Below are 26870 nucleotides of genomic sequence, written 5' to 3' on the forward strand. Positions count from 1 at the left end.
ATATAAATTACAAACAAAAGATACCTAAATAAGATTAAGTATATGAACATGTTTACTAAGTAAGACTAACTTTTTAACTTATTTTTTATTATGAAATATATCATACATATAAAAGAGGGCATATGATATTTATGTATGAGGTAAAGAATAACTCATTCACTTAGTAAACAAATAGAAGCTTATTATAGGGACCTCCAGATTCAGCGCTGAAATGTAAAGAGTTTGGAAGTTGTCACTCCCAATGTTACAATAAGAAAAAGCTATTCAACTGAGAATTAATGACTTTTCTTGGACCCATCAAATTAGGTTGCAGGGCAGTCACCCTGAAATCTAGAGTACAAGTGAATTCAGACAATTATAGTCAAGATCTGCTTACCTACACCAGAAGCCCCAAGAGCCATAAACTAATAAGAACACTTATATGATAATTTTGATGAACTGCTGGAAGCTGAGTGTGGAGTAGCAGGAGAGTGAGAAACACCTGGGCCCCTGCACTTTTGTGGGCTTTACCTACAGGAACCAGGTTGTCATGGTGAAGAGCTGAGAAAGATTCCCTAGAGGCTCTGGCATGAGGGGAGGGGTAATAATTGTGAAATAGGCCCAGAGCCTTTTCCATAACAAAGGCCTCCTCTCCAGGGAAAAATACTTTGACAGAGCTTGATTAAAAACTGGAAGAAGAGCTAGCCTTCCCATCTCATCTAAGGGGAAAAGGAATGAACACAGTCAACAGGGGTCAGAGCTTCAAGGAAATAGATTAGGAACACTGCACCAGGGAAGGGAGGATGGGGCAAGGGAAAATAAAAAGCTGTACCACCGGAGAAGGTCACAGCCCAAGATACAGACCCACTAAAATACTGAGATTTAATCATAAAACTTTACAATGTTCTCCCTCACCCATACCACCACACCAGCAGGGCTGCAGATAATAAGAGTGGATTATAGCTGAAAGAGCCACAAGACACACAAACTCTTTCTGAGAAGTACTTAGACAAGCCACCCCAAAAAAGAGGGGAGACAAAACATGGGAGCTATAGGAATTTGATGCCTCTGGTACCAATAGCTAGAGCAGTCATTAAATACAGCCCAAACTCCTAGCCATATTAACATAAATCCTCACATTAAAGGTCTGTTTACCTCAGTTCCTATTACCTGACGCATCATGTCTGGCTTTCAACAATAATTATGACATGTTAAAATAAGGCAAGAAAAACACAATCTGAAGAGAAAAATCAAGCATCAGAACAAGACTCAGATATGTCAAAGATTTTGGAATTGTCCATGTGGGAATTTAAAATAACTCTGATTAACATGTAAGGGTCCTAATGTAAAGGGCAGACAACAGGCAAGAACAGATGGGTAATGTAAGCAGAGAGATGGAAATGCTAAGAAAAAATCAAAAGTAAATACTAGAAGTCAAAAACACTATAAAAAATGAAAAATGCCATTGATGGACTCGTCAGTAGACTGGGTATGGCTGATAAAACAATCAGTGAACTTGAAGGTATGTCAGTAGAAACTGTGTAACCTGACATGAAGAGAGAAAAAAGAATGAAAGCAATGGAACAGAATACCCAAGAACTGTTGGACAATTACAAAAGGTGTAACATGCACATAATTGGAATACCAGAAGGAGAAGAAAGAGAGAAAGGAGCAGAAGAAATATTTAACAATGACTGAGAATTTCTCTAAATTAATGAGAAACACCAACTTACAGAGCTAGGAAGCTCAGAGAACACCAAGCAAGATAAATAACAAAAACCATCATGTAAAGATATCATATACAAACTGAAGAAAACCAAAGAGAAAGAGAAAATCTTTCTTTTAGATGAGATGAAAAAAACACTCTACTTATAAAGGAACAAAAATAAGAACTACATTATACTTCTCTTTGGAAGCTATGCAAACAGTAAGAGAGTGGAATGAAATATTTAAAAGGTTGAAACAAACAAGCAAACAAAAAAAAACAGCAACCTAGAATTCTAGGTCCAGTAAAATTATCCTTAAAAATGAAGGAGAAATTTTTTCAGACAAACAAAATCTGAAGGAATTCATCACCTACAGATCTACCCGGCAAGCCATGTTAGAAGTTCTTCAGAAACTGGTAAAACGATATAGGTCAGAAATTCAGATCTACATAAAGAGATGAACAATGTCAGAGAAGGAATAAATGAAGGTAAAATAAAATATTTTGCTTTTCTTATATTAATTGATCTAAAAGAATAAATGTTTAAAGTCAAAATAGTACCAATGTATTGAGTGGTCATAGCATAAGGTTCAGTGAAATGAATGGCATTGTTACAAGGACTGGAAGGGAAGAATCGGGAACTTTGTTGTAAGGTACCTGAACTCGACATGAAGCAGTACAGTGTTATTTAAAGGTAAACTTAGCTTTAAAATGTATATTGTAAATCTAGGCAACAACTGGAAAAAAATGTTAAAGATGTATAATTGATGTGCTAAAAGAGTAGATAAAATAGAATCTGTAAAATACTCAAAACCAGAGAAGGCAGGAAAATAGATGAAAAAAAGAAACAAAGAATAAGGATAACAAAGAGAAAAAAACAGTAACAAATATGCTAGATATTAATCCAACTATATCGATAGTCACATTAAATGTGAATGGTCTAAATATACCAATGAATAGACAGAGGTTCTCACAGTGGATATCAAAACAAGTCCCAAGTATAAGTCATCTACAATAAATCCATTTGGGTTTAAAGATTCAGATAGTTAAAAGAAAAGGGATGGAGAAAGATATATCACGGTAACACTAGTTAAAAGAAAACTGGAGTGGCTGAATTAATTTCAGACAGGAAGTCTCTAGAACAAGGAAGATTATCAGGGATTACATAATTATGAAAGGGTTACCTCTCCAAGAAGACATGATAAAGATACTTTGTACTAAACAAAGTGAAAATGCAGCAACATATCAAAATATGTGAAATGTTACAAAAGTAGTGTTTAGAGGGAAATTAATAGGGTTAAGTGCATGTATTAGAAAAAGAAGAAAGATTTAAAATTAGTAACATAAGCTTCCACCTTAAGTAATTAGATAAAGAGCAATTAAAGCTTAAAGCAAACAGAAGAAAATAATATATATTAGAACAGAAATCAGTGAAATTAAAACCAGAAAACAATAGAGAAAACTGGTCAACCAGATTCTGGTTCTTTGACAAGACCAATAAAACTGATAAGCCTCTAGATGGGTAAATCAAGAAAAAAAGGAGAAGACACAAATTAGCAACATCAGAAATGAAAGAGGGTCAATCACTACTGATTCCATGGACATTAGAAGAATAATAAAGGAATACTCTGAACAACTGTATGCCCACAAATTTGATAATATAGATGAAATGGACCAATTTCTTGAAAGAAATAACCAAAATTCACTTAAGGAGAAATATATAACCTGAGTAACCTAATATCTATTTAAGAAGTTGAATTAATTTTTTAAAAAAGACTCTCAAAAGGTAAAGCATCAGGTTCATATTGTTTCAACTGTAAAGTCTACCACACATTTAAGGGAGGAATTATGCCGATTTTCCACTATCTTTTCCAGAAAATAGAATCAGAGGGAAATTTTCTTCTTTTTACGATTCCAGCGTTACCCTAACACCAAACCCAGATAAAGACATTACGAGAAAGGAAAACAATTGACCAATATTTCTTATTAACATAGACATAAGAATCCCGAACAAAATATTAGGAAATCAAATCCAACAATGTATAAAAAGAATTATATGTCATGACCAAGTGGGTTTTATTCTAGGTATGTAAGCCTGGTTTAACATTTAGAAATTAGTCAGTGTAATCCACCATATCATAGGCTGAAGAAGAAAAAGTATAGCATCACATAAATTATTTAAAATGTATTGAAAAAAAAAAAGAAAAGCAGGGGAATTCCCTGGCTGTCCAGTGGTTAGGACTTGGTACTTTCACTGCAGTGGCCTGGGTTCAATCCTTGGTTGGGGAAGTAAGATCCCACAAGCTGTGTGGCATGGCCAAAAATAAATAAATAATAAAATGTAAAATAAGATAAAATAAAATGTATGAAACAAGCTCACTGAAGTGGGTGGGAGGGAAAGGCGCTGACCTAAATAACTCTAGAAATGAGTGGAATCTGTAAGAGTAAAGGCCAAAGAACTGTAAATAAGCACCCTGCTCTCATTAATAAAGTTGCATGGGAGTGTGGGTTAACAATTCTGACACCACTGTATGCATACACTAGAATTGAACAATTTAGTAAATGGATGGCAGACGCTTGGAGCTAGGCTTCTCACTGTCAGAGTGGGAGAAAAGGCTAGGGGTTTCCATGTAGCAATAGATTAGAGTAGGAAACATCAGTATGAACTAAAATTTAGCCTCATATTGATGTAGTTACATATAGGAATTTTTTAGATATGTGCATATAAAGCAGTTAGAGGACACACACATACTTCCTTTTTCAGTCAGGTGAGAGGGTCTAGAAACAAAGACCTCCCAGTAACAATGAGCGCACCAAGTGCCCAGATCTCCAGTGAAAAGAACTAGAGATCCTTGGAGAAATGGCTGATCCCAGGCCTGGGGAAGGATACATATGAATTAAGCCTGGAGCATCTTATAGGGCAGGAAAATAGGAACAGCTCATAAAATATTAAAAAAAAAAAAAAATGAGAACACTCACGCTAATGGGAGTATGTCCAAGGGGCACAGGAGCCAACTGAAAGAGCTCCCGGTGGCCAAAGCTGGAACGATTTGAGCCACAAAGTAAAGTAGTAGTAGATCACAACCCAAAGTATAAAAAGAAATATAAAAAATAACCCAAAGTATAAAATGATTCCACACTGATATAAATAAATGATTGAATCAATAAATAAGGGAGAAGAGAAAAATTTTTGCATTAGCATCCCCAATAACTTATGTAGATAACTCTGCCTTCAAGGAGGTGGTGCATAATTCTGCACTCCTTAAGTGGGAGCTGCACACAGTGACTGCCTTTCAAAGGAAAGAGGGGGAAATAACTTTACAGAGAAGTAACCTAACAAACACTGTCTCAGCCAGGTGATCAAGGCTAACATCAACAGAGACAAGTCATATTGAGAGTATATACCCTTGACATGATGATGTGGATGGTACTTTAGCTCCGTGGTCTTCCTTCCTCAAACACATAACCCCAGTCTAATCATGAGAAAAACATCAGACAAATCCCAGTTGAGGGATATTCTAAAAAATGTCTGATGAGTACCCCTCAAAACTGTCAAAATCATCCAAAACAAGAAAGCTTGAGAAACTGTCACAGCCAAAAGGAGCCTAAGGAGACATGACAACCAGGTGTTATGTATGCTGCATAAGATCCTGGGGCATAAATAGGACATTATGTAAAACCTAAGGATTTCTTAATAAAGTATAGAATTTAGTTAATAATAATGAATCTATATTGGCTTGTTAATAATAAGGGATACTAGGTGTGGGATATATGAGAACTCTCTGTTCTATCTTCTCAATTTTTCTGGAAACTTAAATTATTTTGAAATAAAAAGTTTATTTAAAAAAATTATATGTGAGACACTTTTCCAGGTACGGGCAAACATTGGATGGCAAATAGGCCTGGGCTCTGCCTTCATAGGGCTTTCTGTTTAGTGGAGAGACACCAAAAGTTGCGGGGAAAAAAACCACTTTGGGTGGTAAGATCTAGCATGACAGGGGCATTTACTTTAGCTAGGATTGTTTAAACAAAAGTTTAAATACTGAAATAGGATTTAGTTAGGAAGATCTCTTTGAGACCTGAAAGATAAGAGTGAAGTGGTCATGCAAAGAGCAGAGGTGAAGGAGAGGCCATGTTTCCAGGTATAGGAAACAGCATGAGCAAATCTCATCATATAGGAGCCTTGAGGAATTGAAAAAATGGTCACTGTCTTAGGTTGAGTTTTTGCAGAAGCCAGTCATGAGCAAGGATTTGAGTGCCAGAGCAAGGATTTGAGTGCCAGAACAAGGATTTGAGTGCAAGTAGTTCATTAGGGGGAGGGAAGGTGGTCCCAAGAAGCATTGGTTGGAGAGTAGGAAAGTAAATTAGGGAAGATGTGGTTATCAAGCAGATATAATGGGCAACTAGGGCTCATCCACTTTGGGGAACTCTAGGAGACAGTGTAGAATATGCCTTGCTTATCCCACCTGTGGGAAGAAGCTGGGGTCTTTATCAACCAGCTCCCATCAGGAACTGGCTGTAAGCTGCTCCTCAGGGGTAACTACCTGTAACTGGAATACCTGTATGGCAACTGGAAGCCATAAAGGTCAATACACATGGAAACAATGAGTGCCAAGTGTGTATGGGAGGAACACCCACAAGGTCTTTAGATATAGCCAGTGTATCTAAAGAATAGGTAGCAACGGGGAAAGTGGCACTGGATAAGGTTGGAGAGGTAAGCAAGGGGCCATTTATGTAGCACCTGATGATAAGCAATTGCTGCGTTCTACCCCTGGCAATAACACAATACCATTTGTTGTAAGATCACTCTGGCTGTTGTACTGGGAATGGATTACTGAGAATGTGGACACAAGTTGAAACAGGCAGAACAGTTATGCTGCTGCCATAGCAGTCCAGGCAGTAGAAGCTTGGCTTCAGCATAGGTGGGGTAGTGGAAATGGAGAGAAGTGGACAGATATAAATTGCATTTTGCAGGTGGAGCTTTCAGGGGATGATGGAAAAGGAGGATTTAAAGATTTTAAGTTTGAGATGTCGCCACCAACTCAACAGGAGCTATCTAGTAGGCAGTCGGATGGGAGCCTGGAGCCAAGAGTAGAGATACGGTTTGAAACTATAAATGTGAAAGTCATCAGTATGCAAATGACATTCCATGCCAAAGAAATAGACGAGGTCAAATGAGAAGAGATGACAGAAGAGGACCCAGGGAGAGAAGGAACCAGTAAAGGCAGGTTAGTAAGGAGAGGCCAGTAACAAGAGAATTTTCACAGCATGGTATCCCAGAAGCCCAGTGAGGAAAGGGCTTCAGAAAAGACATAGTGGTCAACTGTGCCAAACATGTCTGTGAAGTCAACGAAGATAAGGACAGAAATGTGAAGAATGAATTTACAGCTTAGTGTTGTTGGAGACCTTGACAACAGCAGTTTTGGTTATGAGGAGAATGTAGTGACTGGAGTGGTTGAAGAGTGAATGAAAGCTGGGAAATAGAAACGGCTTGTAGAAACAACCAATTACAAAATTTGTCTTTCATGGAGGCCAAGAGAAGGGGCACTAAGTAGAGGGAGGTGCTGGACCAAAGGACAATTTGTTATTGTTTGGTTTTGTTTTGCTTTGTTTTGCCAAGTGGGAGAAAATTACATTTTTTGTTTTATTAGAATGATCTGAGAGGGAATGTTGGATGACTCGGGAGAGGGAATGGTAAAGGACCTGGAGCACAAAGCAACCACAGGTAGAAACAGCACACTTCTTCCACATATTTTAAGAGGAAGAGCAGAGAAGATTCAGGTAGATGGTGGGAAGAAAAGGGAGCATCTGTGCAATGGCTGCTATCTTCTTGATACATCATGAAGAAAAGTAGAGAACTAAGAACCAAGAGGGATAAAAGATATATGTGGTGGTTTGAGAAAAGGTAAAAACTGCTCCATTATGTTGAGAACCCATGGGAGGTACATCATGTCAAAGAGAGTCAGCTTGACCATGGAATTTCTCCAGCAGTATTCTTCCACTCAGGGCCAGACACAGAGGTGGCTCATAGCTGGGATTTTCAGGGTTGGGGTGTTTTCAGGCAAGTATGGCAGTAGTAAAGAGAGGGAACTGAGGAAATGTAAAATGACATTATTTTGAATGGATCATGGAATTTAAGATGGGTAATTTCAGAAAAGTCCCCAGTAGGGGCTGATGGATAGTGGAAAAAGTCATGGGGTCAGTGGATTGGCATCTCGATGAAATCCAATAAACCTAACGGCAGGATTCTTGAGCAAATGAGTTTAAATAATAGAGGTGATAGCTAGTAGGAAGCTTATTATATATTTTCTATCATTTTAGTAATTTAAAATACATGATTGAAAAGTAGAATATTGTGTCTGTGGTTACCTAAGTCATACTGAACTGTGTCTCCCTCAGCATGCATAAAATACTTTATACTTTCATAAATTAAAATTTTGCCTTGTGGCTTAGCAATTTAAATCTCCAAATATATACCTGATGACTGGAATGCCTTCACTTTTTCCTTTCTCTTGGATGGCAGCCATATTGATTCCTCTGTTCAAACGTGTAGAATAGCTTCCTTATGAACCCACACAAGTAAACCAGGCTAAAGCAGGTTACCAAAAAAGGAAGGAAATATCAGCAGACCCATGAACCAGATGCCCAACTTTCTAGGTTCTGGGATCTTCTACCAAAGAGATAGAGGTCATCAAAATGAAGTGTGGAGAATGAGAATGATGGACACATTAACTTGATATTTACTAGAACTGGTAGTAGTTAATGCTACCTCTTCATGCTTACTACTGAAAGCCATTTAAATTCTGTCTACCAAAGTTCCAAATCAAGAACCTTTAGTATACCCTAGACACATTAAATGAGGGAAAATACTTTTTTCCCTACTCAAATCCATTATATAAAATTCCAAATTTCACTTCAAAAAACTAGCAGGTGTCATTTACAGCATTCTTCTGATGAGTTAGAGATCCCAGACCACGTATTTTTAATTTCTGTTTTTGCAAATAATTTTTCAGTAAAAAACAGTCTTACAGCCAAGATTTTAGAATGGCAAGTCATTTTAACTTAACAGAACCAAAATAACAGTACTCTAAATCAGTATTTCTCAAGCCTTTTCTTTTTTTCTTCAACTTGTTTGAGGGACAGAACTTAGCAAAATGATATAATGATGGGGGTGCAGGATGAATAACTGAAGGTATTTTCATACTTCATCTACTCCCTTGCTGAGAATCAATCAGTTATAAATTATAGTAGGTATTATAAATAATAGTGTTGGGAAAAAGGTGGGACTCAGAAAAGGCAACCATTAAACACAAAATACAGAGGATCTGCCTTTGTATCAGTTTTGTTTAGAACTAATGTAGCACATAGAAACTAGGTTGAGGTCAAAGTGGAAAGCTTGGTTCTAATCCCGGTGAGCCCCTCATTAGTTAGATGACCTTCAGCGATTCACTTGGTCTTTGTGTTTCTCATCTAATAAAATAGAGGCAATAGCACTGGTTCTACCACTTCTCAGGGTGCTCTAAGACGTGAATGAAAATTCAGCTTTTACAAACATTGAATGCCTAGTATGTCCGAGGCACTGAGCTGAGGGGAACAAGAAATAAAATAAATCCCTTGCCTTCATGGAACTTACATTTCAATGGGGGGGGGATAGATGAAAAATAAGGCGGGAAAAGATGGGTGGTACTGGTGGGGGTGGAGTTGGAAGGCATTCTATCTTACACGAGGTGGTCAGGGAAGGCCTCTCTGGAGTTTTAATAGAAACTTAAATAAACTAAATGAGTGGTCAGGGCTTCCTTGGCAAAAGACACGGCAAGAGCAAAGGCCCTGATGTCGGAGGGGCTCGGTGTGTCTGAGGAACAGCAGTCAGCGTGGCTGGAATGGAGTGAGCGGGTGGAACGGCAGTGTGGTCCGAGCAGTGTGGTTTAGATTGACGGTGGAAGGAAGGGGTAAGGCTCTCATATGGAAGGAAGTGGGAAGCCACTGCAGGGATCTGAGCAGAAGAATGTAACCTGACTTACGTTTTAATAGGATCACTCTGGCTACCGTGTGGAGGACAGAATAGATTACAAAGGGTCCACGGTGACTGAAAGGAGACCAGTTCAGTGGCACAGCATTAAGGCAGACAGGGTAGGCTAGTTTAGACTAGGGTGATAGCGGTGCAAGTGGTATGTGGTCAGAGTCTAGGTGTATTTTGAAGGAAGAGGCAACAGGATTTTCTGATGGATTAGACATGAATTGTGAGAGAGAGGAGTGGGATACCAAGAGTTGTGGGCAGAACCAACTCAACAAAGGAGCTACCGATATGAGTGAGCTTGCTTTAGAATTTCAAGAGCATTATATAAGGTGACGTTAACTAGTTCATTTTGTACCACAGACCAGGCATTTGATAGAATAAAATCTCCTTCTATTCCTGATATAAGGTATTTCATGATTTTCACCCAGTTTTAATTCTGCAAAACTCACTAGTCAGAGGTCAATTTACGACAATGGAAGTTTTCAGTCAGAAAAGGTTTTATTATAAGAAACAATGCCATCAGATAAAAATGCAAAAAATTGTGCAATTACGGCAAAATGTTTAAAAATATCTACACGTTTGCCCCCAAAGGACTACAGTACTTACTACATACCTGAGCACTGAACATTTAATGCCATTTTAAACTGCTTCACGTAGGGAATCTGATTCCTTGCAGGTCACGTCCACTTTTTCTCATGCACCAATGAAACCAGCTTGATGCTTAAGCATCAACTTTGTAGGATAACAGAAAACAAAGATGGAAAATAAAGAATACAATTTCTACTTTCCTATAACATAGTTATACCATGTCCAGTTTTCAGTGTGTAAAAAATATATAGGAAAGTGCTACATACTTTCTTCAAATGCAAAAACAAAGGTCAAGTGGGACTGGCATCTGTCACCCCATGTTTTAATTCTGTAGTACCCATTGTGCCTTTTACTTATATTCTCATCATACTATGCAAATGTACCTTAAATATCTAAACAAAGACCCACGCATATTACTAATCTTAGTTTTCTAGGACCTCTTCTGAAATCATTTGAAAAGTGGCAAAATATCCCAGCTATATAATTTAAACAAATAGTTCTTCATACAAAATTCAATATATATTCTACTTCTGTAGCAAATTCTAAACCTTGGCTTTGACACACTATACTTAGACCACACCCTCAATATAGCAAAAGGATCAACTGTTGTGCAGATCAATAGAATAAATCGACTGCAGAATTAACCACAGTACATTGTACTCCTACGCATCACACGGCACATTGTAAATTAACTCAATATTCTAATGTCATGGTTTCAAGTAACACGTTCTTCTAAATAAATACAGGAGATTGTCAAAAAGCGGCAGGAAGTCTTAGATATGCAACAAAGCTTTCAAAAATAAATTACATGAACATCTCTGGTAAAACTTAGCTTTGTTTTTTTCCTCCCTTTGCAATGCAGCACAGTAAAGATGCTTCAAAATGCTCACAGAAATAGCCCCAAACCAGCAGGAAGACAAAGAAAAAATGGGGAGAAAAAACATAGGTGATTAGTTGACAAAGTCGATAAGGAGATTATAGACACACTACCAAGGCCAGCAAGAAGACAGCACGTATCCAGCTTCCCAAGACTAGATTTTAAAATGTGAATTCTCTAAATGCTGTCCACTTTAAATTCGGCTTCAGGAAACGTTCCCTACTTGTAGAGGGCTATGACAAGAAGTTTGGAAAGTTTCTGAAAAACGAGGTATGTGATGCAAAGAGGCAATGTTTTAAATTTGTTTCACAGTATCACATTACCATTTGTGCAAGAGTTTTTAATACAAACCATGCCAGTTTGTTTTAACAGAATCAAAATGTTCCAGTTAAGGACAGACTCTGGGCTATACTTATATCCTTTATTAATTATTCCAGGCAGAGTAAAAAATAAGTTACTGATCCAAATAACTGCCTTATGTATAACACATGAGTTGATTTGTCCTCTGTTAATATTTCTAGCTAACTGTTAGAAATTCATCAGTTAAATATGAAAAACTATTTAGTACCTACAATGCTATGGTTCTATTCACTCACTCTTTTCCTCCTCAATCACCTTCAGCTAGAACAAGGTTTTCAATGCAAAATTATTCATAACTGTTAAGTGCAAAAATTAAAAAAAAATGAGGTTTTATTTGTTATAGGTAATGTAAAAGCCATTACATGAGACTACTGCAGGAGTTTTATGTTTCTGGAAAACAGAATTTTAAAAATAGAAGTAAAACTTCACATTACGCTCTGTGCAGAAGAGAAGTAAGTTACCTTTCATTGTACTGATACTGAATGGACAGGTAGAGGATAGGAAAGGGGGTTAGGCGACAAAATGGCCCATGTTAGTGCAAAATGAGTATAATATTCTTTTTACTATTCTAAGATTGAATCCAGTTAGACCAATGACTGGCCATACCTTGCCATCATGCTAGTAGAGAACCCTGTGAAATCACAAGAGTTCAACAGGTAAAGGACTATGGCCATGAAACTAACATACCAGTTTGAAAGGTAAGCGTAGGCTCAGACAATTTAAATCTACCTAACTATACACATGAATTAACTTATACTAGCACCAGCCACCTGTGATTTTGAGCCCTTTTCAGGATTTAAAAAAATGAGACAGTGTTAGCACTTGAAAAAATTGTCAACAGAAAACTGCTACTTTAAAACCTTAGCTTAACTTAAAGCAACATGGGAAATATAAAACAATCAAACTAAAAGCTCTTTCTGAGACTGATCTGTTTTTCCTTCAATCTACTCTAATAACAGAACACATTGAAATCCAGTACACTTGAAAACAGTACACAAATATACATATATTCAGAATGAGGATCTAAGTTAGTGCGTCTCTGTGGTAGAGAGGTCACAGCTAAAGTCCTAGTGATATTGCCTCAGATTTTTACCCGTATTTAAAATAAAAAGTCACATCAAACTATTTTGGATGTCTCTAACCCATAATACCCTAACCACTCTTCTAAGAGTGCATAGTTGTCGATTCATCTGGTATCTCAGTGACTATTCATCACAAAATTCTAGAATGATGTGATTATGTTTATACCAGAAAAAAAAAAAATGCTGATAATTGCACTTTGTTACCTTTTGCTTACTGAAATGAAAACATCACAAGGATGAAAAGAAATCCCTCCCTACACTCATCTTTAAGAGCACCCACCTCCGTGTATAAACTCTCTCAGCTTTCTTAAATACTGACAGCACTTCTTGTATCATTGAAAGACCAAGTTTCCTCGAGCACAAGGTGCCAGTGAGCTCACTAAGGCCTGCCATTCATTAAAGTACTTTCTGAAGACACTGAGGATAGAGTTTAGCAACAGCACATTCAAAATGCCGGCCAAGGTCCCAGAGCCGATCTGGGGTCTCATACACTTTCATCCATTGGTCAGTGATGTCATCATATTGGTAAAGGGAATTTTTTCTGCTGGTTCTGAAGACATGTTCTTCAACGGTCACTTGAGTAGCTCGAACAAATAAATGGAGTTTATTCTGGAAAAGTACCAGTTTAAGGTATGGGTTTATGGACTCATCACAAGGAAAGTCCTTCTTACGAGTCCATTTATTGAGCTCAATATCGTAGGCTTCTACAGTAAACATCCGCTGATGATTTCCACAGGTTCCAGCTATGTAGTAGATAGAGTTCTTGTATACAGCTGCTAAGCCCTGGATTCTAGGCACGGTCATGGGGGTTAAGAAACCCCAGTAGTCTTTCTGAGGCTCATAGAAGAGGAAAAATTCTCCTAAAGAAAGAAAAAGGGAAAAAAAAAAAGAAAAAACAATAATATGTACATTTACATGTCTCTTTTTGGTTGTATGTTGAAGACCCAAAGGTATAGTTTTCCAAATATTTTACTTTCTAAAATATTTCTTTTATAATCTCCATAGATACATTAAATATTATGGTAGCTTAAAACATCTTCATTCCATGCACAACATAACATAATATTAGAGTGAACCTGAACTGGGGTGTTCAAAATGGGGAAGTATGAGGCATTAGTTTGGCTTGAGGGCAGTATAACAGTTAAGAGCTTGGTTTCATTTACTCTATCCAATTGGGTATTTCAGAAAATTTATTTTAAGCCAGCTCTAAAAAAAGAAGCATTATTACTAATGGTTAACCAGTAAGATGAAAATATGTATATAGCTTCAATCATGAGTAAGCCACTATAAATTTAAGTGCTAATTATTTAATTAGAAGATAGTACATAGAATTGTTCAGATTTGTGTCTATGGGCCACTAATGTGTTTACTTTAGCATTGGTGTAATGCAAAGACAAATACTCAAGAGGAGAAAACATGAGCTTAAGATGATAGAAAACACGCACATTATTTATGGGAATTGACTATGAGTCAGTTTCAATTCTATTTTGACAATGAAAGGGTGTGCTGAGTCAGACTGCCAATACAAAAATGTCTAAAAGAATTAAACTAGTGAAGATTTACTAGAGCTTGGTAATTATAACATTTGTATAAAATCCTTGATATGAAAATCTGAATCCTTTATGAACAGATTAAATGATACTCCAATAGCCACTGACAGTAGAGCATAAGCTTCTGACTATTCATGTCAAGTTTATTTATATAAAGAGGCTTTGTTTAGATTATAAGTACCTACTTCTAGATTGAGCTTCCCCTTGAAAACTGTTTTGAACTAGGTTAACTCCTATCAACAAATATAACTGCCTACTTAATAAAAGTGATGCTGTAATTTCAATTTTTCACAAAATAGCTTGTTAAAGTCCTAGCTTTTGCCTGCATATTACATATGCTTATTGACTAACATATAACAGGATTCTTAATAAAGACAGGAATTAACACTTTCTACCATGTACTACCTCTCTATACATTTCTTATAAAAAGGAAAGATAATACATTTTAAAAGTTGATTTTTTAAATCTAAAGTCTTCTTAGTAAATTAAAACCAGTGGTGGGCAATTAAGAAAACCCTCAGTGCCTCAGATTTCTCTTTTATAAAATACGATCTCAGATTAAACAATGTTCATTCCAGCCCTGAAATTCTATTAATTCATTGTTACTTTGCCTTAGTATTTACATTAATAACACAACCTTTACATTCCCTTTGGGAGTCATCTAATTAATTCTATCTCTATCAACTAACTGGTTAGCCAGTAAAACCAAAATATATAAAGAGAGCGCTTCATCATATTGGATGATATAACCTATTCAACCACACTTGATAGATTTTACATCCATTCAGGTACTCCATTTTTTGGCAAGACCAACAAACCTAAATCATGTCCATGCTTCTAGTCAACTAAAATAAGGCACTAGGGAGTACTACTCCCTCTGGAGAATTAACTTTACATTGAAGTTTAAACAAATGGGTTTAGGCATTTCTAGGAAATTTTAAGTCAGATAAAGGATTAGAGCAAAGAATATTAAAAAAAAAAAAAAAAAAAAACAGAATGGGAAAAGACCTAAAAAATCACGTATGTCTACACAGAAGTTGCCCCCTTTTCCTTGTTTTATTTGAGTAGAGTAGTCAGTGTAAGGAAAACATTTATATATAAGCAGTTAAGAAACACAAAAGAAGAATAAGGATGTTGGTACTGTCAACACTGCATTCAGCATTCAAGCAACTAAGATAAGAATGCAAACACAAGGAAAACATTAGTTAGCACAAATCAGAACCTTGAATCAAATATCTTATTTGCTCTTACTAAGTTCCTCTTTCTACTTCTACTAGATCATCTTTGCCAGGGTACTAGTCTTCAATCGTTTAAACAAAAATTTTTAAGCTAAGTATATTATCGTCCCTCTCATAATGTTAACAGTAAGAAAAAGGAGACATCTCAAAGTTTTTCAGTGAAAAAAAACTGAAAACAATGTTATGGATGACAACATCAACTGCAGTGAAATTAAAATCTTGAAGACTGTAATTGAAAACTCTTTGTAATTAAGTTTCATAACCTTTGCGATCGTAAGGCTTATACAAAATTCTTTGGCAACTGAATAGTACAACTGCAGTTGATGCTTTGTTCTTTTTTCTCTTTTAAACTAATCCAGTAAGTTCCATAAGAAAAGTAGGTGCTACATTTCTTGATTATATATTACTGAAGAGCAAAAAAGTCATGTATCAAACTTGCTTTCTTGTTTGAAGTCTTAAAAATGGCTCTGAAAGAGTTTTTCCCACATCCTGAACTATTATCTATGAAAAAATATTTTCAAAAATACTTATTCCACATGATGTCAAAACACAGTAAGAACATAAAACACAGATCATCTTAGGAACCTGCCTTTTCTGACTGAAAAGTTTATTTTCTTTACTGGTCCTTTAAAGAACAGACGGTTCCAACAAATAGTTTATGATAAGAAAGCCAGAGGCATTCCTCAATGAACAGGAACAACTTATGTTTTACTATGAGTGGGTGAACCACAATTTGACCTGTTACTCTTTCAGGAAGAACTAAATCACTTAGGCACCTACCCTGTAAAACATAGATCTTCTCTTTGTACTCCACAGCATCATGAAACTCCATAGCAACAGGCATGGCACAAACGGTCATCCAACAGTTCTCTCTGCTGTCGTAGCACTCCACAGATTTTAGTGAGTTTCTCCCATCGCCTTCATAAACTCGCCCTCCGATTGCATACATCTTACCACAGCAATACACCAGTTTGCAGCCTATTCTGGCTCGAAGCAAGGACGGTTTGGATAGCCACCTATTAGTGGAATGGTCATACATCCAGAAATCATTTTCTGCCTTGTGGTCGATGGATACCTCACTACTGCTTGGCCTGTACCCTCCTGCTATGTAAATATCATTATCTGGTGATACGAGAATCCCAACTTCTCTTAGATCATTTGGTGGTTTGCATAGTTTGAACACTCTTCCTGTGAATATATCTAGACAAGGCACTGTTTGCTTCTTTCCTGAGTGTTTGTGGGCAGCATCAAAACATATGATCATTTCCGATGCAGTCATTCCAAGTCTCTGTGTACAGCCGTTGGTACTGGATGGTCCCTTTTCCACATAGCTTTTGGCTATAGCCTGTGCAAATTGAGGTGGAATTTTCTCTATAAAGGTGTCTTCCATCAGAGGAAAACGTATGCATTTGGCAAAAATTTCTGGAAGGTGCACTTCTCTTTCATTCTGTTCATGTTCAAACCACCTTACAATGCTCTCATAAACATGCTCTTCCCGGTCTACGTTTAAATCGTCACTGTCTAGGATACTTATCAGTTGGTCTTTCGTCAACTGAAGAAACTCTTGTTCTTTGGTGACACACAGGAACTTTTTACGAATGTATTCTTTAGATCGATCTCCGAGTTCCTGATGACCATAATGATCAGCAAAGATGAAGACTCCAATAGAATTCTGTGGGTCCAAATGACTGATCATGTACTTAGCACATTGGTCTTGGATGGAGGGAATCTGGAAGATGCTAGCTGCAGTGAACAAGGCTTGAACATTGGCCTCTGTCAGAACAACTCTGGAGGTATAGGCATAGTTCAACACTAAGTCCATCGACTCAGCTTCAACACCGACGATTCGAACTTCTTTTTGAGTGCTTTCTGTAAGGCCGCTAGTGAACATGGATCTAGGAAGGAAAGAGTGGTGAATTTATGTGTGTTATAAATAAAAATTATTGTGGCAAATTTTTAAAAACAAAGTTACCACAAAGATAACATTTTGGAACTGTAAAATATTTCCTAATGTGTTTCCCGATATCCTAAATATCAGGAAAGCGGATAAAAGTTGATCATCTAGCAGAAGAATTTAGTCTGGCTAATTTAAAAAACCCTATTCTCAGGACTAGTCAGTCCACTTTGTGCCAACTCTGAGAAAAGGAGAGTATACCTAATTAAAGTACACCAGAAGGTGGCATGGAATATTCCAGGACATCCTATTTCCCTTGGAGCCCAATCGAGGCTTCTGGTCAAGATGCCTTAGGGACTTGAGATCTTCAATCACCAGGTCAGTCAGAAAGTTTAATAATACCCATAGAGTGTCAATGTGACACATTAGCATATAGAGACTGTCTAATAAAACTTCTCATGACCCAGTGGAAATTTACAAGGCAACCTGTGCTCAAAACATATCTTTAAAAATTTCAACTTAGAAAAACAAGATGCTCTTCAGAAGTTCATATTTTCTACCTACTTGTTTTTAAAATAATTATCCTTTGAATGCTTCCTTAATGATTATAAAGAACATAAATAACATCAATTCACTTATCCTTGGATATTTTGAAAACCTTTGCTTGACTCAAAGTTACCATATTTTTACCTATTTATATTTGTGTATAAATAAAGATTACAGTAGGGTTAATATAATACCTACTTCTAAAGAGAGTTTAAGAATTAACTGATTCTTTGGAGAAGATAATGGTTTTCAAAATTCCAAACTTTTGTCTTTGAGACCAAGCTTTTTTCTTTTCTTTTTTTTCTTTTAAATTATCTGTGCATTTATGGTACTTTCTTGGCCAAAACATTAAGTAGCCAAAAGCCTGGCTCTTTATTTAAAGTGCTGGTCATTTATAAACATCATTTGCCTTTCTTTTCCCTCCTTTAAGGTTTCTTTCTAGGCTGTTCTTAAAATTAAATAAAAAAATAAAATCAAAAGGTCTTTTAAAATCCTCTAGAGAAAAGGACTGTGTGCCCTAGGATGCTTAATAGATGTCTGTTGAAGACACCGACCTAACGCTGCTGATAAACTTCATTATTCAGATCCAGACCCCTCCTATTTTATTTTTAAGTGTGATGTTATGAAAAAAATATCCTTGAATGGGAAGATTTCCGGTCGCTTTTAAAGTTTTCATCAAAAACATGAAATTAATTCAAAAATGCAATATGGAATATTGGAGGTATACAAGGGTACCTGGACCCAGCTTGTTGCCTGGGCTAACCGTCCTTTGAGTCCTGTTTTTACTTCTACTATGTAAATTTTAAGTTTAATATCATGCAGACTTTTTTTTCTTAAATGACTAGAAACTAGATGTACCATTGTATGAGCTGGTTTTCAATTCAGGTGCTGAAAAACTGAGTTATACAGCTCCCAATTAAAAAGAAAAATAAAGCCCTTCATCAGGCAAAGATTAACTCCCAAAGGAGAACATTACCACATAGCCCTTTATCATGGGAGCTACTACTGACTTGAATAAGCTGGTCTCACACACAGGAGCAGCGTGACACTCAAGTTCTCCTCTGTTCTAATAGGTTCTTTATGTAAACTCGATATGAAGTGGGAGTACTTCCCCACACAAAACCCTGAGCAGCAAAAAGTTTCTATTAATCATATGAATTTTACTTCTGACAAGTCACTGGGAGCAGGAAACAGCCATGCCAGATTTCAAGCTATTCTATTCTTCCACCAGTGATGCAAGACTTAGAAACTATTAAGTATGACTTTCTACAACTCACATAAGGAGCAATAATGGTACCAAGAAAGTTCTGTACGAACAGCTCTAGCAAGAGAGAAGAACCTAATCCTTAAGTCTTCTAGCCAAATATCTTCATTTGAATTCACATATCTTATGCTTAGAAAGTTTTTCAAGCATTTCCTTAACTGCTTGGAAATTAAGAAAATCTACTGTAGCATACTTCTTTCCAAGTGATTTGTCAGGTCTTCAAAACTAATTTTAAGTAAGTATGATAGTTAAATGATATAAGCCAGAATATAGAATTACAGTGAGATATAGACATTTTCACTTTATTTCTTTTTACTATTCAAATCTAATATACAATGAACACTTCTGTATATTAAACTTTAAAGAGAACCCACCCTTGTTCCTTAAAAGTCATACAGTGACTAAGAAGCCTGGCTCTGGAATCAAACCCAGCCTCTGCCACTTACTAGTTAGATAGATGATTTAGGCAGGTCACTTAACCTCCTTGAGTCTCAGTTTTTTCACACGTAAAATGGGAATAACAACTATGTAGAGACAGGATTGTAAAGATTACATAAAGTAATGTATGTAGAGTGACCCTTGCCCAGAGCTTGATAAGCAGTAATTGTGACAAATATTTAAACACATAAATGACCTAACCATATCTAATGGATAGCCTAGATAAATGAATCTCACCAGCATTTTCCATTAGAGGCCCAACTTCATACCTTCTGTGTATACCAGTTTCTTCTTTTTTCTTTCCAGCTCACTGCCTCGTTATGGTTAATACTTAATAGTCCAATGACCTACCCTAGGCAAGTCTAAATGGTTACATCACAAGCAGCAAACTGAAGTGACTATATTTAACACAGTATTCTGAGAAAGAGGAACCAGAAACTACTGTCTGGAACACTACACTGCTATATGCCCTATAAAGGTTGAGAAAATTATTTCACAGTCATTTCATGCACCATTTTTGAATACAGAAAGGCTTAAAGTTAGCACTTGAAACAAAAGAAGTTAAACTCAAACAGGAAATTGCCTTTATCACTGATCTTAGAGTACGAAATTATTTTTTAGACCCAAGTTTTGAAATTTTACTTTACAAAGTTTTATGATGTATAAAGATGAATATAAATGAAAATGAAAACTTAGCTTAAAAATACTTCTGGAAATCTTAAGAAATAATCACTAGTCTGGGGCCTAAGACACATAGAAACTGTATTTCATTCATTTTCATTTCACTGCTCTTATCCCCAGGGCATTAAAACAATCCATTAAGTGGGTAATTTGTTTTAAACTCTAAAAGAGTTAATGTGCACGAAAGAAATCCTGGATAAATTTTTGGAACAAATTTCATATTAGCACTGTCCAATAAAACTTTCAGTGATGGAAAGGTTCTGTATCTGGGCTGTACAATGTGGCAGCCACTACCTACATGTGGCTCCTGAGCACTTTAAATGTGGTTAGTGTATGTGAGGAAGTGAATTTTTAATTTTATTCAATTTTAGGTAAGTGAAGTTTAAATAGCCACATGCAGCTAGTGGCTGCCATATTGGGCAGTGCAATTTTAGATTTTCTGAAACATACAAACAAAAACATGTTCACTAACTTAAAAACCAACCACCTGAATTCTAGAAGAATCTCTCAAATAAAAAAAGGGGTGGGGGAGCGCTTAATAAAATAGTGCCTGTTATTTATTCTCAGGAAACAAATGCATTGGTTTCATCTCATTCCTGCATCTCAGTAATAAAAATCAAGTGGGCAATACTGAGGGAGAAAAGGAACTTGGTGAGGATATCAATAGAGGTTTCCACCATCATCATACCTGAAGTAAGGGCTGATTGCAGCAAGAACGTTTCTATGACAGGAAAATGTTTTCCCGTGATCCACTTCCACTACAATGTCTGTCAGCTGTCCTTCATCGTACATTGTTTTGAGTTGCTTTAGAATACTGCAAGCATGGAAGGGGTCCATGGCATCGTTGGCTGTGTCTGAAGATGGAATCCCATTCGGTGTTGGGGAAGACTTACTTAAATCTAGGAGGAGAAAAATCGTACAACCACAAGAAGTTCGGAGCCAGTTTCGGCGTCGCGGGTTTTATTTTTTGTTTTTTGGTTTGGGTTTTTTTTTTTTTTTTTTTTTTTTTCTTGGTGTGTGTGGGATGGGGCGGGGAGTTGTTTGTTTCCTCGCTTGGCTTGTTTTTTCCCCGCTACAGAAATGCATATATGTACACAGACACCCCCAATGGGACCGCGAGGTAGGATCTGGGAAAGAGCGAGCTGCGATGCAAGTTCACACACCAGCCTGCTCCTCTGGGAGCCCGGCGAGCCCGAAATCCCGTGCTCGCAGAGGGACCGTGCGGGCAGAACAGGCGAGGTGTCTGCGGCGACTCCGCCGACAGCCAGAACGTCCCAGCTGAGAGCGAAGGGCAGGAGCCTCACGAGGGAAGCTCGATGGATGGCGGCCGCCAGTGCCCCCTCAACCGCCTTGCGAACAGGTCGGAGCGGCGGCGGGTACCCGGCCTCCCCATCCCTGTCCGGCCGGACCGCCCACCTCCCTCCCTCCACGCCATTCATCCTCCCTCCCCTCATCCCTGTCCACCTCTCCATCCTTCTCTCCGGCTCCTCATCGCCACCGCCTCAGCTCGCAGCCTGAGCCTCGTCCCCGGCCCACCTCCCCTCCACACCTCCCAAGCCACCACACGACCCACCTGCCGACGCGGCCATTTCTCGACGGGGCCCGGGCTCCAGCTATTTAAAGAGGAAATGTCATTTCGCTTCTCTCTCTCCCGGGTTCCGGCTCTTCTAAGCCGCCCCTAGCCAATGGGGTGGCCTATGCATCCGGCTCCGCCCCTAAGCTCCGAACTCTGGGCGCCGATTGGCCACGAGGAGCCCACAGGTGCGTCGGGAAATGTAGTTTTATTGCCCCCGCTCCCGCGTGGTCCGGGTAGGGCGGAGGCCCAAGCCGGGGATTCCTATTGGCCGGTCCGGGCGGAGGCGGAGCGCAGGGAGCCCGCCAGCCTGTGTCTGTGGAGCGCGCAGTGCCTGCAGGGAGAGGTAGTCTTCTGGCTGAGGAGAGCTGTCATTCTGAGAGGCTGGGGTAGGGGAAGCTCTTGAAGTGCAAATTTCCCCATTTTAGGCCTCTCTCCAGGCCCCCGGATCTTTTTTTTTTTTTCCACCTTGTTCTTCGTTTCCTAAATCTCCTGCCAATGACTAGCTTCCAGTATGAAAGCGGGGGTCCGCGTGAGGGCTGTGAAACCAGAAAAATTTGGAAATGGACAAGAAGGCTGTTGTCCAAAAATGCGAAGGAAATCTGACACCCCACCCCGAAGAAAAATATCAGGAGGCCGAAAAGCAAGCCATCTCTGATGAATCACCTGTGACACCCAATTGAAATAGCATCGCCTTGGCCGAGTGCTCCGGTTGCCACAGATTAACTTGGTCTGGTTACAACGGCTGCTCAGGATCTTTAACTCCCACTCAATGCCTTGCTTTTCTCGAGCACCCAGGGAACACCTGTTCCACTTTTAAGAGTACAAGAACATCATAAAGGGATTCAGACGCTTTCCTTTTTGCTCCTGGTAAATGGAGCGGTTAAGATACTAAGTAGACTGGGATCTCCTTTGACGAAATACTGGAAAGTGCCCTGAGTCTGGAGCCAGGGACAATTATTGAATCCCTGGCTCTTTACTTCTTAATGTGGATAAGACCCTTAGATAAGACCCTTTAACTCTTGGACACTTAGCTCCCTCACCTGTAGTGTGTGAATAATAATTCCTATTCTATCAGCCTCATAGGCTGCAAGCCTTTTGAAAGAAAGGAGAAATTTTACTGTTGACGTGTTTTGATTTGCTTGTCTCGTGTTTGCAGCATGTAACAGGGTGGCTGGCACATTATAGGTACTTAATATTTTAAAAATAAATGTAAGACACAAATGAGCTAACATTGGAAATGCTATTTCTAAATGTTTGAAATGTAAGGAAGTCTTATCAGTGAATAGGAAGGAATTTTTAGTAGAGATATAGTTAGCCAATGAGCATAGCTTTTCTAACCCTGAAAAGATCGAACAACTGAATTTCCTGATGAAGGATCTTGGGATTTGTGATTGTGAAACAGAGAGAATGGTGAAAAACAATCCAATTCTGTCCGCTAGGTCTGCTGAATAATTTAGATCTCAAAGTATTATAATTCTGTGCAAGTTAACAAGAATTGGTGTTTCCTCAGGGCTGGGATATGTGGACATTGATATGCACTTATAAATTCATGTTATGAAAACCCTATCTGCACAGTTCTGCATGGATGAAATTGATTTAACTTTTGTTACTCAGAACTTTAAATTTCCATTTTTTATGAGCCAAACGCTGTTGCTTTCTACCTTATGGAAATATTGGGAGTTTCACTCACAATATTCATGGTATTAAGAAAAAAAATGGCATCAATCCTTATGGTTGCCAGATTTTAGCAAATAAAAACACAGGACACACAATACTAGTGACATACTTAGAGTAAAATATCACTTGTTATTTGAATCAAATTTAATTGGGTGTTCTATATTTTACCTGGCAACCTTTTCAAACCTGTTAAAATAGGGGTTTTATTGTTTGTGTTTTGTTTTTGGTGGCCACCTGTCTAAGACTTAAGAAATTTGGCCAATTTTCTTTTTCATTTAACTCTCACCTAATTAACAATAGACTTGGCAATCTAGTTTTTTTTTCTTAAGTTTTCTGATTCTTTGATCCCCAAGAATTTCTGAATTTGGAGGTGGGCAGAATACAAAGAACAAAAGCCAATTTAAATATAAATAGGGGAAAAATGAAGATTTATAATTACAAGGGTGCCATTTATATGACACTGTAAATAGACTCCATTCTACTGGGCAAATGACATTACATGGTAAAGATTCCATCATCATTACAAATACATTTTTTAAAAATACAGAATAAGTGAGAAGATGTGAAAATGGAGCCAATGGTCCCACAATATTCATTCTCAATGATTTATAAGAATACAAAGGAGATTTTATTTCAGGGTTGATACTAAACAGCCAAAGACTACGGCTTGTTTTCAAATAGTTCTAATTTGAAATTTAGTAAGAACTCACTGCTAATCTAGAAAGGCAGCAGCAAGAGTAAACCAGTTTTCTTCTTTATGTATTAAGTACTATATTGTCCTCTGAAGCAATCTTCTCAAATAGTTCCAGTTTAAAGTAAATTTTAGTAAGGATGAAAATTGAAAAAGCAAACCAGAATAGTTGAAGGACCTATATTTAGTTCCAAGTAGACATTTAGAGCTTTATTATTTTAATGTTTCTTACCTAGGAAGCAAAGGCAAAGAAGATTGCTATAACCGTGGTTGTTTGAGAGTAGAAAAGTCTTCACATTTAAATTCTAAAAAGATGAAGGGTTATGAAAGCAGCAAATTTGGAAAATAAGAAAAATGCACAGTTGCCTTGGTTTTTTTCTGCCTCCACTTTAAGAGAACGACTTTAGCAATTATCAGCTGAGCCCAGGCTCCTGTTGATAATAATACCACACAACACAAGAATGATAGCAACTGTGATGAAGAAAGTGTAAAAGAAAATAGGAATTCATTTCTGCAAATCTATTCTGCAGTTTTCCAATTTCCCTGTTCAGTATAGCTTCAGGCTGTGAAATTGACCAGAGCTACATAAAATTAAAGTAAAGAGAAAATACCTGTGACTCTTAACACTTTAGCAAATGACATCCTTATGGTATATTTATTCTTTTCAGGCTACGGCTACAGCAAAATATGACATTTTTCCTTGCTAAAGACTTTTGTGTTGGCTGGATTAATGCCTGCTGTACAGCAACAGAAGTGATTATTTGAATATAAATTTGATATAATATTACATATTGAAAAAGGATTTTAGGGGGTAATTTGTAGAACCTTATATATTGTATATGATTTAGTTTCTTTGGAATACAAAACTCTAAATAGATACTAACATTCAGGTTTACTGATTAAACATTACTCGCCTTGGTTGTATTCTAATTTTTATTCCCTCTAAGGTGATGTGAGGATTCAACATGGTAATAACTAGAAGATTGCATTTTGTGAATCACCGAATTTAATCATACTGGAGGATGTTAAAACACATTAATTTGTCTTTTAAGTATTTGAAATTTAGCATATATGTGAAAAAAAAAGAGACTGTAAAATTTGCAGCAGGGATATTCAGTTCCTCAAAAATATTTATTACCTCCATACTCCACCCTGAATCTACATTCTGGGCAGGTACTGTATAAGGCAATGTTCCTGATACCAAAAAAATAGGTATAGGTGATAGAGATAGATAGAGTTAGCAATACAGATAGAGACTGAATGTGTTCCTGCAAAATTGATGTGGAAACCTGTTCCCCATTGTGATGGTATTTGGAGGTGGGACCTTTGGAAGGTGATTAGATTATGAGGGTGAAACTCTCATGAATGGGATTAGTGCCCTTATAAAAGAGACCCCAGAGAATTTCACCATGTGAGGACACAGTGAGAAAACAGACATCTGTGAACCAGGAAGCAAGTCCTCACTGGAAACCAAATCTGCCAGTGCCTTGAGCTTTGATTTTCCAGCCTCCAGAGTAGTGAGAAATGAATTTCTGTTGTTTGTAAGCCACCCAGTCTATGGTATTCTATTATAGCAGCTTGAATAGACTAAGGTGTATATATGGATGGATGGATGGATAGATAGCGAGCTAGATAGGTAGATACAAATGATATAAGGTGGTATATTCTCTCTCTCTCTCTCTCTCTCTCTCTATATATATATATATATATATATATATATATTTCCTAACCTCAAGGATCTTATGGCTCTTATGATTCATCCATGGAGATAAAACACATTCACATAATAATCAATTAAAAATCGAGGGTTGACGGCAGCCCCTAGTTAGCAGAAAATGAGTATTTAAAAAAGCTAATGTTGAGGACTTCAGAAGAGAGAAAAGTTTCTGTTCAGCTGGTGTGGGATTTAAGCTAGGCATGAAAAGATACACCATAGAAACAGTCATAAAAGCGATAGAGTATGTTCTTACCTATTTGCTTTATCTTGGCTTGACCTGGAAAGCAAAGCATTAACACATTCATACTTCAGTATTGATGGGGATTAATTCAGGACTTGAACAAGGAAGGGAAGTTAATGGCTATGTGTTACTTACATTATTTCACTTAATTTCATGTTTTAATTAAATTTTTTAAGAACAGTGTTACAAATGAAGAGGCTAAAACTTGGAGAATTTAAATACCTTACCCATAGTCATGTAGGGATCTATGGCTCCAAAGCCAACTTTCTTTTGATTACAGTATATAAAGGTCCCTGGGAATAAGACAGAGTATTGAAAATGAGAGGTTGTAGGACTTTTTTCTCCATTAAACATGTCTTGTTCTATGTCAAACACATGGTCAATTGGTATCTGCTAATATCTATCATGAATGGACAATACTATTGGTATAGGTTTGAGATATTTTTATGCACCAAGAAAAGGGGAAAAAGGAAAAGCTAGAAAGGTAATAGTCATACTGTTAAGTAATTTGACTTTGTCAGACTAAATTGATAGTTTTAGATGTATAGTAATTTAGCATTTTTTAATCTTTCCACTAAATAATTAAATGAAATGGCATATATATATGACACACACACACACCATGGTTATATATACATGGTTAATCATGCATATACAAATGGTTAATCATATATATAATTACATATATAAATGGTTAATCATATATATAATTATATATCATATATATCATATATGTCATGTATATACAT

General features: G+C 37.3%; 1 protein-coding gene across 1 annotated transcript; it reads right to left on the reverse strand.

Annotated features, from left to right (window-relative positions):
* Positions 1-1197: 1197 nt before the first annotated feature.
* Positions 1198-26413, reverse strand: KBTBD8 (kelch repeat and BTB domain containing 8). The gene is made up of 4 exons (XM_082344780.1): positions 21793-26413; positions 20908-21118; positions 16177-17291; positions 1198-13468 (listed from the first exon to the last, which is right to left on the reverse strand). The coding sequence occupies exons 1-4, from the start codon at positions 21806-21808 to the stop codon at positions 13005-13007; spliced, it is 1806 nt and encodes a 601-aa protein (XP_082200906.1). The 5' UTR covers positions 21809-26413; the 3' UTR covers positions 1198-13004.
* Between the last annotated feature and the right edge of the window lie 457 nt (positions 26414-26870).

The sequence above is a fragment of the Balaenoptera borealis genome (assembly GCF_965194805.1).
Source record: "Balaenoptera borealis genome assembly, chromosome: 12".
Taxonomy (NCBI): Eukaryota; Metazoa; Chordata; class Mammalia; order Artiodactyla; family Balaenopteridae; genus Balaenoptera; species Balaenoptera borealis.

Bases quoted from the DNA above. Each gene is read 5' to 3' on its own strand.
- KBTBD8 (XM_082344780.1), bottom strand. The intron at 17,292-20,907 runs GTATGATGATGG...TTTCCTTCCTAG, and splicing joins GCAATCAGCCCTTACTTCAG to ATCCATGTTCACTAGCGGCC. The intron at 13,469-16,176 runs GTAGGTGCCTAA...TTCTTTCTTTAG, and splicing joins GAAGATCTATGTTTTACAGG to GAGAATTTTTCCTCTTCTAT.